The following is a 13,602-nucleotide window of genomic DNA, read 5'->3' as shown; positions in this document are numbered from 1 at the left end:
GCTTTTCCTTTCAACATACACTGGATGTATGAAAGTAATTTCAAAATCTTGATGTTCTGGATTCTCATTCAGACAAAACAACTGAATTGAAGGCATCGTAGAGGGCTCTAAAAATTTTTCATAGACCAAACAATTAATCAAGGAAATAATTATCAGATTAATCAATAAAAATCATCATAAAACACAAAAAAATGCCTCTTAAAATGTGAGGATTTGAAGCTTTTATTTGTCATATATGATAATAAACTGAGTATCTTTGGAATATGGACAGCTGATCAGACAAAACAAGACATTTGAAAACGCTGAAGATGATGAATCAATTATGGAAATAATTACTAGTTGCAGCCCTACATCTGTTCCTCACCATCAGTGTCAACAAAACCTGTTACCTGGAGGCATTAGGACCCAGGGATCCCTCTGCTCTCCTCTCTGCCTTGCTGTTAGAACTAATGCCACTGCTGCCGTCTGTCTCTCTGTGTCCCTGTCTCAGTTAAACAGAGTAGCTGCCTGCTGGATCTCTGCCTTCCTTCTCTTCTCCTCTTTTTTTTCCTCTGGATATAAACATCAAAGGCCCAGAGACTCCCAGCATCCAACGGCAGATGGAGGGCTTCCATAGATTACCTGCAAGCCCAACTAAGTCTCTTTACCTGCGAGCACTGCAGCTTTTGGAGTAGTTTCCTCCTCACCTGTGTAGAGGGGAACTACAGAACTGACACTTCTTTTCTTTTTCTTATTGCAGCCTGGACCTGTGCCGTAGCTACAGCCACTGCTCTCTCTCTCTCTCTCCTCCCCTTTTCTCTTTCACTCGCTCAGCTGTCACTCTGTCTGTCACTCTCAGGATATCCCCTTCCCTCTTTCTAGGGTTTCATAATGCATCGGGATCTGTGCGAGGTCTGACTCTCATTCAGAGGCAGGGGTGGATTTCATCCTGCTGTTTTCTCCTCGTTTGAGAATATGGACGAGTAATGAATGCTGCTTCAGCATGGTTCAACAGACGGGGGTCATGGAAATAAATAGAGGTCACAGGCCAGTGCAACACACAGCCTTGAACATAAGTTTGAATAACTAGATCCAGCCTGTTTTTTTTTTATTGTCAACCCTCTAGTACTGTCTTTTGCTGTAGCAGAAGGGTTTTTGTGTATGTGTGTGTCTTTCGGATCTAATTGGATATACAATCATGGGAAACGCAGCAGGGAGCATAGACGTACCACAGGGGAAGGAGGGCAAGACGGTGTCGGCCCCTCCGGGCCCCGCAGCCTGTCAGAAACAATCCACCGGACTGAAACTTCCCATGCCACCTGAAGAAGAGCTGGAGGAGCGCTTCAGTGCGGTGCTGGTGAGTTGTGATGTGCACGGCGTCGTGCAGCAGGTCAGGGCACATGTTTCACGCAGAAGTGAGCAGCAGCCAAACAATGTAAAGAAACAAAGAATTTGGAATATGTTGGAAATGTGCACGTCCTCAGAACAAGCTTATCACAGTGCCAGGTACACAATGCCACTGTGGAAAGATACATAAGAGGTCCTTTATACTGGGGCTTACTGCAGCATTAGGCTCCCTCCATGCTCTGCTGGAGCAGGTCAGATCTGTTTACAGGTTAATAAAAGGTGCAAATAAACTTTACTTTCTCATCTTCACATGTTGAAATCTATTTAGAAAATCTCATTTACAAAGAATTACTCTTATGTTTCATTAAAGGACCAGTGTGTAAGATGTAGTGGCATCTAGTGGTGAGGCTGCAGATTGCAACCAATGCAGTACCCCCGTCCCCTCACCTCCCCCTCCCCCTTCCAGGCATTTAAGAGAACCTAAGGTGGCCGCAAAACTTGCAAAAAACGTCAAAGGCCCTCTCCAGTGTTTGGTTTGTCCGCTCTGGGCTACTGTAGAAACATGGCAGTGCAACATGGTGGCCTCCATGGAAGAGGACCTGCTCCCTCTGTAGATATAAAGGGCTCATTCTGAGGGAACAAAATACAACGGTTCTTATTTTCAGGTGATTATACACTAATTAAAACATACTTATGAATATTATATTGAATTAATGCTAGGCCCATTCTGCTAGATGCCACTAAATTCTACATACTGCACCTTTAATTTACCTGTCAGTGAAGGTTAAATGTCACAAAGAGTTATACACCAGTCTGAGTCTCAGTCAAAACTATGTGGACACCCCCGACCGCATACTCTAGTGGAAATTTTTGCTTTTTATGGTTTGGGTTTGGCCCCACAAGCTGCCTTTATGCATCAAAGAAGTGCTTGTCAGATGTTTGAAAAGCTTCAGAAACCTCCTCCCCCCCCCCACACCTTTTCCGACGTCAGATTTCCGACCATTGTCTGTGATTGTCCATAACCAATAACCAGACGTTCACACCCACTTCACACTGTCTGGCTGGTAGTGGGGAGATGAGAAGGAGCCAGGGTTTAAACTTCTCTCTCTCGCTCTCTTTTTTCATTCTTGACATGACTATCCTTCATTCTCGTTTTGCTCATTGTTACTTCCCTTGAATGTTTGAGCTTCACTGTGCAGAATGATGCATGTGCAGAGTTTTCACATCCATGCATGCTGAAAGTGGGAAAGTTCCTCCATATTTACAGAAAATCTGAGTTTAAGGGATGTACCTATGAGCATGATTTGTGACATCACAACTAGTTTGGCGTCAGTCGCGTTCCAGTCTTGTGTCTTGTATCCAGTAGTTAAACTATTGAAATGAAACATATTTCTAGATTCTGGATTTTTAATGAGGTAGAAAGAGTACATCTCATTTTAAGCATTTCCAATTTCTAGTTGAACTTTATGGAGAAACCATCTCAGACACAAATTATTATGAAAAGCAGAGTATTTTTTATATGTCTTTAAACATGTCTGGAGGGGATCTTTAACAATTATTGCATCTCCCCCTCGTCTATGATGGCTGACTGTTCGGACCAGCCATAAACACTGATGACTGATTTCTGACGTTAACGGACACATAAACTACTTCTTCTCTAGCATAACCATCCAGTTAACAGAAATCTTAATGCTACAGCATACAATGATAGTTTAGACAACAGTCAGCTTACAGCTGTTTGGTGAAGAGCCTTTTCTCTTTCAACATGACATTTTCTTTGTGCACAAAGTCATCTCCATAAAGAAATGTTTTTTCCGGTTTGGTGTGGAATAACCTGACTGGCCTGAAAAGAACCCTGACCCCAACCCTATCCAACGCCTTTGAGATGAACTGGAAAGCCGACTTTGACTCAGATCTTATCACTTAACATCAGTGGCTGACAACCACTCCTCCAAACTAAACAACAAAATATGAATAGGGTTTCATTGTCTTCCAATACGCCATACATGAGCGTTTTCCGATCTGATGTCGCTGTCAGCAGTAAGACTTTATCTGTCAGTGTCTTCCAAAGCTGAGCTTCTACAGCCATGGTCAAAGGACGGGTTCACAGTTTTTCAAGTCCGTCTTAGGACAACATCAACACAACTTCAAACAAAATCAGCAGTCCTCGCTCCGTGCAAAAATGTATTTAAAAGTTTATCTGAAGCTAATATGAAACTTTAGCCATCAAAATGAGTCAAATCAAGTAGATATCTTTCAACGTTACAGTCTTTTTAGTGCCAAGGTCCATCTTTTTGTTACTATACTTCCACTGCAGCTCAACAGGGAAACACTGTCTGAGGAAACACAAAGAGGGAATTTGATGCTTAAAAAGACTGTAAATGTGTCAGATATCCACTTGATATGACTAACTCAGACTGATGAAGCCTCATATAAGCTTCACATCAACTTTTAAATGACTGTGTGAACACTGTGGATTTTGGCCTCCATCACCAACATTGAAAGCACATTTGAAGGGGATCTTTTAATATCCAGTATGATCAGGAGGAATGATTACAGCGAGGAAAACCTCTGCTCATATGGACACAAACAGACTTGAAAAATTGTGAACTTGTCCTTTAAGATTTGGTTAAGGTTAATGGTTAAAAAACATAGACTCAGCCTCATGTGTCCAAGTCACACATTTTGTTGTCCCCATTCATCCATGTCAGCTTTGCAATGCTAATAACAACTTCACACTACTTTGACCTTCGTCCCTAGACGGGAAGTCTCGTGCCCTACCTCACTAATGCTCTTGTGGCTGAATGTGAGCAAATCCCTGCAGCCAGCTTCCAAAATCTGCTGGGAAACCTTCCCAGAAGAGTAGAGGCAGTTATAGCAGCAGATTAAAGCTCATGGTTTTGGAAAAAGATTTTCAACAAAAATATATGAGTGCAATGTTTGGGTGTCTACATATGGCCATGTAGTGTAACTGGATACACATTCTTTTAATTGCTTGGCTTTCCCTACCACTCAGAGTCAAAGCCACTACGACAAAATCATTATCTCAACTCCTTCGACAACCTGCATTCCTCGACCGTAACTCAATTTTCTTTTCATTACTTCCTTCACTGAGCTGTTAGTTGTCTCCTGTTTACAAGAATACGAGCAGTGGCATGTTGAACTCATGCCTATGCAGTGACAGTTGCAAAAAAAAACAAAAAACAATAAAACAAGGGAGAGATAGATTTGAGTCTGACAGCGCAGCTATGTTCGATATGTGGCCAGACGGCTTGCTGTGTGATTAGCTGCATTCCTTTGTTTATTCTCTCAGTCTTATCATCTCAATCTCTGAGGTGCATAATGATGTGTGACATCATGTTGAGCTGAACTGTGATTTGATAGCATGAAACATAAACAAACAGGCCCAAGGCTTGTTGTCAGTGAGCATACTTACAGAAACGGCCTTCCTTCTTATCCTCCTGAAGGTGAATGGTGATCAATTAAAGTCCTGATAAATGCTTTTCCTTTCCACTGAGGCGGTTTAATCAATGTGTGTGAGCATAAAACACTCGCTGTGAGGGCGAAACCCTTCTGTTCTTTCTTTTCGGTCGAAACATTAATGCCGATTTTTATGATATTTGCTGAACCTGTTAGGATTAAAGATAAGGTTATAAAATCTGCAGGGTGAACTAAGGTACTATTATTGATTTTTCAGCCACCATAATGAAACTTAACAGAAAGAGAGATTTAATTATTAGAATTATGTTCAAATTAGCTTACCGTAAAATCTAATTTTAGGATTTATGTCAGCAAGTTGGAGCAGAGCAGTTGCCAGGATTTATACTGGTCCACCCGGGGTTTTGCTCAGTATTTATACTATTATACTTTATGCTATATAGAGTACTGAGTATTTATACTTATATTTTTGCAAATACTGAGCAAAACTCCTTTAAGAAATGTTTGACTTGAGACCAAGAAAGTCACATCACATTTAATGATTCATTTAACCATTAAATTACAGTATATTTTCTGCATACGTGTATTTGTATCCTTCTCTATAATGACCTAAAAATGTTGAAGATTTTCAGATATTTCACATGTAGAAAGCTAGAAATCACACGTGAAACAGCGCTCTAGATGTGATAAATTCACATTAGCACATGTGGTCACCTAACGAATGAAATATCAGTTTTTACATGTAAAAACATGAATTTCAGATGTGCTTTTTGGAAGGCCACACTTCCAGGAATATAACTCAAACTCTGAATATGTTGAGTCTAAAAATATAATGTCATCATGAACTACACTTACAAACCCTGTCATGTGTGTAATTCGTGAGTAATTGTGGGCTGTAAGCTCCTCCGCAGGTAATTAAAAAGTTCCAAAACAACACGACACAGAAGACATGACGTCAGTGTCGTCAATCAACACTCATAATTAAACAACCCCATAGGTCGATTGTTCCATGAACTCCACAACGACTCATGGAAGCATTTTTCCTCTAGAGGAAGGATGGGGACCAGACGAATGACCCACAGGACCGTTTTATAATGTAATGATGTTTTATGGTGTGACAGCACTGTGGTTGAGGTCTGGTTAAGTTAAGGCACAAAATCCACTTGGTTAGGGTTAGAGAAAGATCATGGTTTGGGTTAAAATGATCACTTGAAACATGGTATCGGTTAAAGTTACTATTTCAGTAAAAACACCACAACAATCGTAGTTACGTTTTTTAAAAAATTGTCCTGACTCGCAGTTGGAAACAGGAGGCAAACAGGTCAAGGTATCATCGGATAATTCGTAATTCATTTGTGATTCAAAAACCAAAAAACGGTAAATCTGTAATTTGTTTCAAAACAAAAAAGGGAAAACTGTTTTTGATGTCAGAATCAAATAACGAAAAACCAATCAAACCCGGCCCGTTTTTGGTTTTTGCCGATTCGTTTTATCGTTATTCCTTTTCAGATTGAATATCGAACAGGTCTGCGGACATTCAGCCAATTCGTTTTTGCGTTTGAAACCAAAAACGGAAGTCACATGGTTTTTTCCTTTTTTCGTTTTTGGTTTAAAATGAAAAACAAAATCACGTGATCTATTCCTTTTTTGTTTCCCAACGAAAATCCAGAAAACCAAATTCAAAAGACCGTGAAATTTTGGTTTAGAAATCAAGTATTTTTGTCAGTTTTGAATGGTAGAGGAAGTGGCTACATTAGCCTACCCATGATCCTCAGTGACCGTTGCTATGGTGAAGACAAACAGCTCTTTGCAGCTAAGTCTGCTTTTTTGCCATCTATCTATCTAACCAGCCACCCAGCCCGCCATCTCTGATTATAGAAATTTGTCACCTTATATTGACGTCATCTGAACTCCGTCACCTCTGCAGGTCATAAGTACTATGGCCACTAGATGGCGTCTGTCACTCAAACGTGAGCATAGGTTGTTTTTGCCGGCTGAATTTTCGACCTCTACTGTCGTATTTCTTTTGAGGAAGGGCTGCGTCACTGGTAGCTTTAGCGTTGAGGTTGACAATAGTTCAGCTCTGAAAGAGGTTTATGTTCTCCAAGAGAGATTTTTACTTTACAGAGTTATAATAATGCACAACTTGGAGCTGAAAATACTGAGAATTATCTTTCTTTTAATCTCTCAGTTACAACTGCTCTCTCCAGAAAATCCTCCTGGGTACTTTCAGTGACAATTCATCCCAGTCACTCTGTATGTGCAGGTACATCAGTTGTGTATTAATATTATGGCATATTATAGGGATGCACGATATTGGATTTTTTGCTGATATCCGATACGTCGATATTTCCAACTCATTGTGGCTGATTGCCGATGCCGATATATGCACATATTTTTTTCCAGCTGGCTGAGGAGACTATTATGCCTGCAAGCATAGATTGTACTAAGTGTGATCAAGAAAGACAATATATGAATGAAGAACTTAGGAAGACTGGAGTTCAGGAGCTCAGTGTTAAAAATGAACCTGCCAAGTGGGTGAGGCAGTAGAGTTTTCTTTGAGTTCATTAGACAGACAGGATTAATGTGTAGGATTTAATCTCCGGTCCACACTCCGGAGCAGAAGGTGGCGGTAATGTACCTAATACGCTGGTTGCCAACTGCTGTTATGAAACAAAAAGAAGAAAAAGTTTTTTTATTTTTCAAACAGAGTGGTACATCCTGTTAGCTGAGGGATTTCCTATCTGTGCAGCCGAACACCGCAGCACCTCGAAGGACTGTTTCTCCTTGAAGGTCCTGGTGCTTCCTCCACAGGCTCCACCTCACTCAGCTGCCCGTCAGACCCGCTGCTTCTTCCCACTTTAACCCAAATAACAAACCAGGACTCGGTGGTCCAGTTGGATCCACATGGAGAGCCGGCGCTAACCTTAGCTGACCGGAGGGAAGCACAGCCAGCTAGCCTTCGCTAGCCTCCCTGCTAACGTTAGCCCCGGCTCTCTATGTGGATCCAACTGGACCACCGAGTCCTGGTTTGTTATTCAGGTTAAAGTGGGAAGAAGCAGCGGGTCTGACGGGCAGCTTGAGTGAAGTGGAGCCTGCGGAGGAAGCACCGGGACCGTCAGGGTGACACAGTCCATCAAGGGAAGCACAGTCAGGCGGCGGAGGAGATGGCGTCATATCGGCCTCTCATACTCGGCAGAATTTGCCAGAATTCGCCGATGCCGACATCTCATTTTAGAGCTTTTATCGGCCGATACCGATGATGTGCTGATAATATCGTGCATCTCTAGTATATTACAGATGACACCGCTCTAGTTTCTGGACATGAAAGAAAGCAGAATCTCTGGTTTTCCTTAAAATGACAAGCTTCTTCTCAAAGCTGCATCTTGAGATATCTAGTTAACATTAACATTAGTAAAACTTCAATAGTGAATTGTTAAAACTTACTTAACATTAGCAAAGTAGAGGTACTCTACATGAATTATACCTAAGTTACAAAACCAGGAAAGCAAGACCTCACATACAGTCCTCTGCTGTAAAGATCTGTTGAGTCATCAGACTGCTAATCAGTAAATGGGCTGCATTTATATAACTTTCCACATGTGGTTAGCAAACCATTTTTATTGGACATATTGAATAAGTGATAAACTATCTTTTGAATGATCTCATCTCTTATCACTTTCTATGATCCAGAACCATACACTGTATCTTCAAATCTAGTACAAAGACTGCAGACTCTCTTGTTTTGCATGGACTGGAGTTGGATGTTTGCATATGATGTTCTTATTTACAGTGTGTATCCATGTTGTACACATCTTTAATCTGTGTTGCAGTAGAAGGATTAGTGTGTGATGGATGCGGCGGGGTCGTGTGGTGTCCACTGCAATGAATTAATGTGACAACTGCTGCAGGTTTTGTTGCTTGTGCATGTGTATAGCTACAGCAGTGTGTGTTTGTATGAATGTTTCATGTGGAAAAAAAAAAAAAAACCCAAAAAGGCATCACTCTGCAGCAGTTGAACTGTACGCTGCATCTAAAATCACTTCCACTTCCTGTGCTGAACACATTTGCTTTTGTATCACACCAAATATAGATCACGTCTCAGCCATATCCTATATCTCCCTCCATATCTTCTGCTGAGTGTGCTAACTGGAGAAGATACTCTGTCTGCATACAAACCAGTCGGCTTCATGCGGCCAGCCTGTGTGTGTGTGTGTGTGTGTGTGTGTGTGTGAAGAGGTGGAAGTGAGGAATGCTTCAAACACTCTCATTTTGCAGAGGCTCAAAGGGGCAAGAGGGAGAAAAAGTGTCAGACTTTCTTCATAGGTGTGGATTTAAACTGTGGATAATGGTAGAGAGCCGGCGTGTTTACACATTCACATGTTTGCTGGCAGCATCTCTGTGTGATATAAGCCAGTCCTTCTCTGCAGGCAGCTTTTATTGATGCTTTATTCATCATATTATGATGTCTGCGTCTGATGTCACTGCAGTGTTTTCAAAGACTGAAAGAATCAACATTAAAGCCGCAGAAATCTGCACACTTTGTGATTCTGATAGTGGCGCCACTCACTCATCTCCTATCCAAATTTACGTTGAGTACTTGTTCCTCAGTGTTTTACATAACACTTTGCATATTTCCCAACAGGGAATGCGGCAGTGGGTGGAATTGTAAATGTACATCTGTGGATTTGTGTACTGTATTTACAGACAGAGATGGAGAAAGATGGAGAAAGAAGAGGGGAGATAACATTTACCATCTTGTTGGCAGATCTGTATTTTTAGCAGGTTGACATTTTAACATAATTTAATAGTTTATTTGCAAATTTCATATTCAACCTGGTCTGAATGAACAGAATATAAGGGACACAATCCACTTAAGTTGTTTCTTGCCATATCCTCTGTTTTTATACTACGTTTAATTTTTTTTGCATGATTTATTAGGATTACATTTACACCAGAGAGTGATTTATATCTCCTCTACTGAGTGAACTATATGTCCAAAAGTATGTGGACACCCCTTGTTCCCCAGCTTGAAACCAGAAGAGTGGAGGCTGTTATAGCAGCAATTTATGCCCATAGTACTGGAATGACATGCTCACCAGTCACATATGGTCACCAGTCACCATTTTAATAAGAAAGTGTCTCACTGGTTTTCCTTTCACAAACGTCATAGTGCGTTTAACAACGGCTGGGAATCATAAAAGTTAAAGTGACTAACTATTCCAAACTATTTCCTCTCAAATTAATGAATTGATCCTATAATGTTATTAATTAAATGACACATTGCTTCATGAAGTTACATATGATTCAGTGTAATCAGATTACATGCAAAACAATGGCAGCCCTCTATGAGAGAGTGGAAACGGGGTGATTTAGACGATCATAGAGTTAGCAGTATATAACACAGCTTGTTTCTATGAACGTGATTGTTCCATTGATCCGTCCTTTTGAGGTAATCAGCAAATTCAGCAATGCATCATCATGCATGATTCATGAAAAAGCCTACTTCTGTCTGCTGAATTTATCCCACTGTTACTCCTCCTGCTCCTGTTTCCAGTTTTACATGGATTTAGAAATGCATCACATTATACTTCTTGTTGAAATTAACCTTGTGCCTTATACTGTCCAGTTGCTCAGCATGCATGCTAATACCAGGTGTAAAGGTCATTGAATTTACTAATTAATGCCTCTTGAATTTGCATAATTAAAGCAGAGTTAGATGGATTTGTAAGCACAGAAAACCGTGCAGGTTGCCAAGGAGGGGTTGCCAATTTGAGTGTGACAAGAGCATCTGCATACTTTCACACTTCACATGACTTTGTGTGAATAAAATGGTCCGAAGAAGGACACACAGCCATCAGCAAGTTTGAGGTGATTAAGGCTCATTAAAGGATAAGGCTGGCAATTTTCTATATTTTGCTTATTGTCAATAATATCAAAAATATCATGTGCAGAGCCAAACCACCAATGACCTGATCTACTAACAAATATTGTGTGTGTATCCATAGTCTGACATATCCCATTCCTCTGTGCCGTAGACCTCTGCTGTTGTCCCAAAACTATTAAAAACACATCAGTGTACACTACATTGTTACTTTCTCAAAGAACTTGAGGTCAAAGTCAAGAGGTTGTGATATGTAGCACAACAAGTTAATGAAGCTGTAAACAGAACCGTGTTCTTGCACATGCTCAGTGGTGTCTTACACAGAACTACTCTCTGGAGACCGAAAACGTGATTGCTGTTATTAGTCTTTGGGGTTATTTCTAAACAAACTTACGTGACCAAACGCTTCATAATAAAGGAACATGTCACCCAGTGCAGCAGTGTGGCTCACTGACTTGTTTTTAATAGTTTTAGGATGGAGGTCTACAGCACACAGGATAAGATATATTCAAGCTTTGGATACAGACACAAAACTTGTTAGTAGATCAGTTCATTGTTGGTTTGGCTCTGCACACGAGATTTGTTGATGATAATAAAATTATAGAAAATCATCAGAATGTGAAACTTGTGCCTCACAGGTTGTGTTTTACACAAAGACAACTCCCTGCTGACCACATTACCATCCGGTGTATCTATCCTCAACAGTTCAGTGAATGATTATCTGATTAGATGCTGACATTCGACACTGAAGCACACTCTTCCTGTCAAGGTTCATGTGAAAAAAAACAACATTCAGCGGAGAACACACAAAAATGTTCTCATTTTTAGCAAACTAGCTGAGCTTAGTGCCAGCTGCCAGCTGGGCTAATCTGCTGGTGCTGATATTGTTGAATAAAGCGATTATATTTTACTTCTCTTCTTGTCAACAAATTGATCCTTCTACCAAATGTTGTACGTGAATTCAAAGCCTCATATATTTAATTCCTCTGTGCCATAAAGCTCCATTGTTGTCCAAAAACTATTAAAAACACAATTAGCCACATGTGACACTGGATGGCATGTTTCTTCATCACCATGAATACACACACTGTAGTTTATTTTGATTCAGTTCCAAACGCACACCGTCCTGCTGCCAGAAATACTCACTAGAACAACAAGTGTGTATTAATCCACCACTGAAAATAGTCCACAAAGCAAATACACTATTTCCTCCTGTTTCAGTCACGTTAAAACTACAGCACCAAACTGTGTTTTTAAAAAATAAAACAATATACATTTTTGAGCCATTTTTAAACATTCATATGTGACAAGTGCCACAGAGAGGGCAGGAAAGTTTTAAAGTATTGACAGAGAAACTACGGCGTTGTTGGCTTGATCTTTTGCTGATGAGGGCAAAAAGATAAATATAGTATAACATCAGCTGTATCTTTTAAAGAAAGTGATTAAATGTATCATCCATGTTGGTGGATGTTAGCAGGAAGCTTGATCTCTACTGTTTGTATTATCCCAACATAATGTGACATATTCTTAAGGATGCTTTCATGGTCAAACTTTTCATACATATGTATGTCCATCTGCAGCCTTCTGAAGAACAAACAATGCACATTTACACATCATGTTTATTTATAAACATGAAACACACCTGTCACACTGCTTTCTGAATATACAATACAAATCATTTTCTATAATGGTTTCATAGTTTACTTGTGTTTTTCCATTGTGCCTTTTTAGATAGTTACAAGCAGTTAATTTAATGGTACAATACTTACAATTAAATGCCCAAAAATCTATTATGAGATGGATGAAAGATCACATACTGCTGACTGACCTCAGTACATAGTAAATGTATTGACCTGTACATCTAAACCGCATTCTTATTTTGATTTGATTATCTCAAATCATTAAGCGATAAAAGTTTAAATGGGACATATCCTGCTTGTTGCGATTTTCTGTCATTTATATACTCATATGATGTTGGATGTCTATGCTAAACATGGTCACAAAACTTGAAAGGAACATACGTAAAAACATTTCCTGAAATTCAAAAATCAGGGCTTCAGCCTGCTCTGAACCAAGTGGTAACCTCTGGAGCCGTAAAATGAAGCCAATGTGGAAGTGCCAAAAACTGCAGTTCCTTGAATGGCCACTTGAGGCTCCAAAAACGAATCAATCCCCAGAGACCCCCATGTTAAAATGCCCAACTTTACAGCAGAAATAAACATGTTTACAGCCTGGTACAAAAAACAGTTTTGGTCTCTGTAGCTAATTTCCTCTTTCATGACAACTGTACGGGGGGGTTTAAATTTTATTAAGCTGTAAAGTTATGTATAATGAAGGACATGGCTGCTTTGAGTGACAGGTCCTCCAGCTGCTAGGTGTCTTGTTTCAGCCATTCGGCCCGCCTCTTTGCCCATTTTTCATTGGCTGGGAGTTAGGCTTCGTCACACACTGCCAAGATGGTGACGGCCGGCTTGCTTTGAGCTTCAAAACCGCTCTTCAGAAACCAACGGGTGACGTCACGGTAACTACGTCCATATTTTTATACAGTCTGTGCTCTGAACGCTCTGTTTCCAAAGTTACCTCTACTTCCTCCTCGTGAGGGGGTTCCGATTTTTCACACATGCCCACAAATGTTCCGTAGTGTTTGTTGCTATGGTTGTTGCTATGGTTGTTCCATGTGTTGTTCACGTTGTCCACTCACATATTTTGGAACTGATTCAGGCTCCAACATGTATGAATGTATTTGAGAAGTTTATATTTTGAGTAAAAAATGAGAAAAAAGAGGTGAAATCTTGTAATTATAGTTTGTTTACGCAGGAGGAAGTTTCTTAAAGCTGACCAATCAGGAGGGAGGCGGGCCTTAAAGAGACAGGAGCTAAAACGGCCTGTTTCAGACAGAGGCTGAACTGAGGGGCTGCATAAAGAAGCAGTACGAGATAAATAAGGAGTTTTTA

At 40.3% G+C, this 13,602-nt stretch overlaps 1 protein-coding gene across 1 annotated transcript in view; it reads left to right on the top strand.

Moving 5' to 3' along the window:
* The first annotated feature begins 462 nt into the window (after nucleotides 1-462).
* Nucleotides 463-13,602, top strand: part of LOC121887185 (formin-like protein 1) — a 49,143-nt gene continuing 36,003 nt past the window's right edge. The window contains exon 1 of the mRNA XM_042397816.1: nucleotides 463-1,336. Coding sequence (XP_042253750.1) covers nucleotides 1,178-1,336 — 159 coding nt within the window. The 5' untranslated portion in view covers nucleotides 463-1,177. The remainder of the gene's footprint in view (nucleotides 1,337-13,602) is intronic.

This window comes from Thunnus maccoyii, chromosome 20, assembly GCF_910596095.1.
Source record: "Thunnus maccoyii chromosome 20, fThuMac1.1, whole genome shotgun sequence".
NCBI lineage: Eukaryota > Metazoa > Chordata > Actinopteri > Scombriformes > Scombridae > Thunnus > Thunnus maccoyii.
Note: the sequence above shows the minus strand (reverse complement) of the source record. Positions and strands in the feature narration are given on the sequence as shown.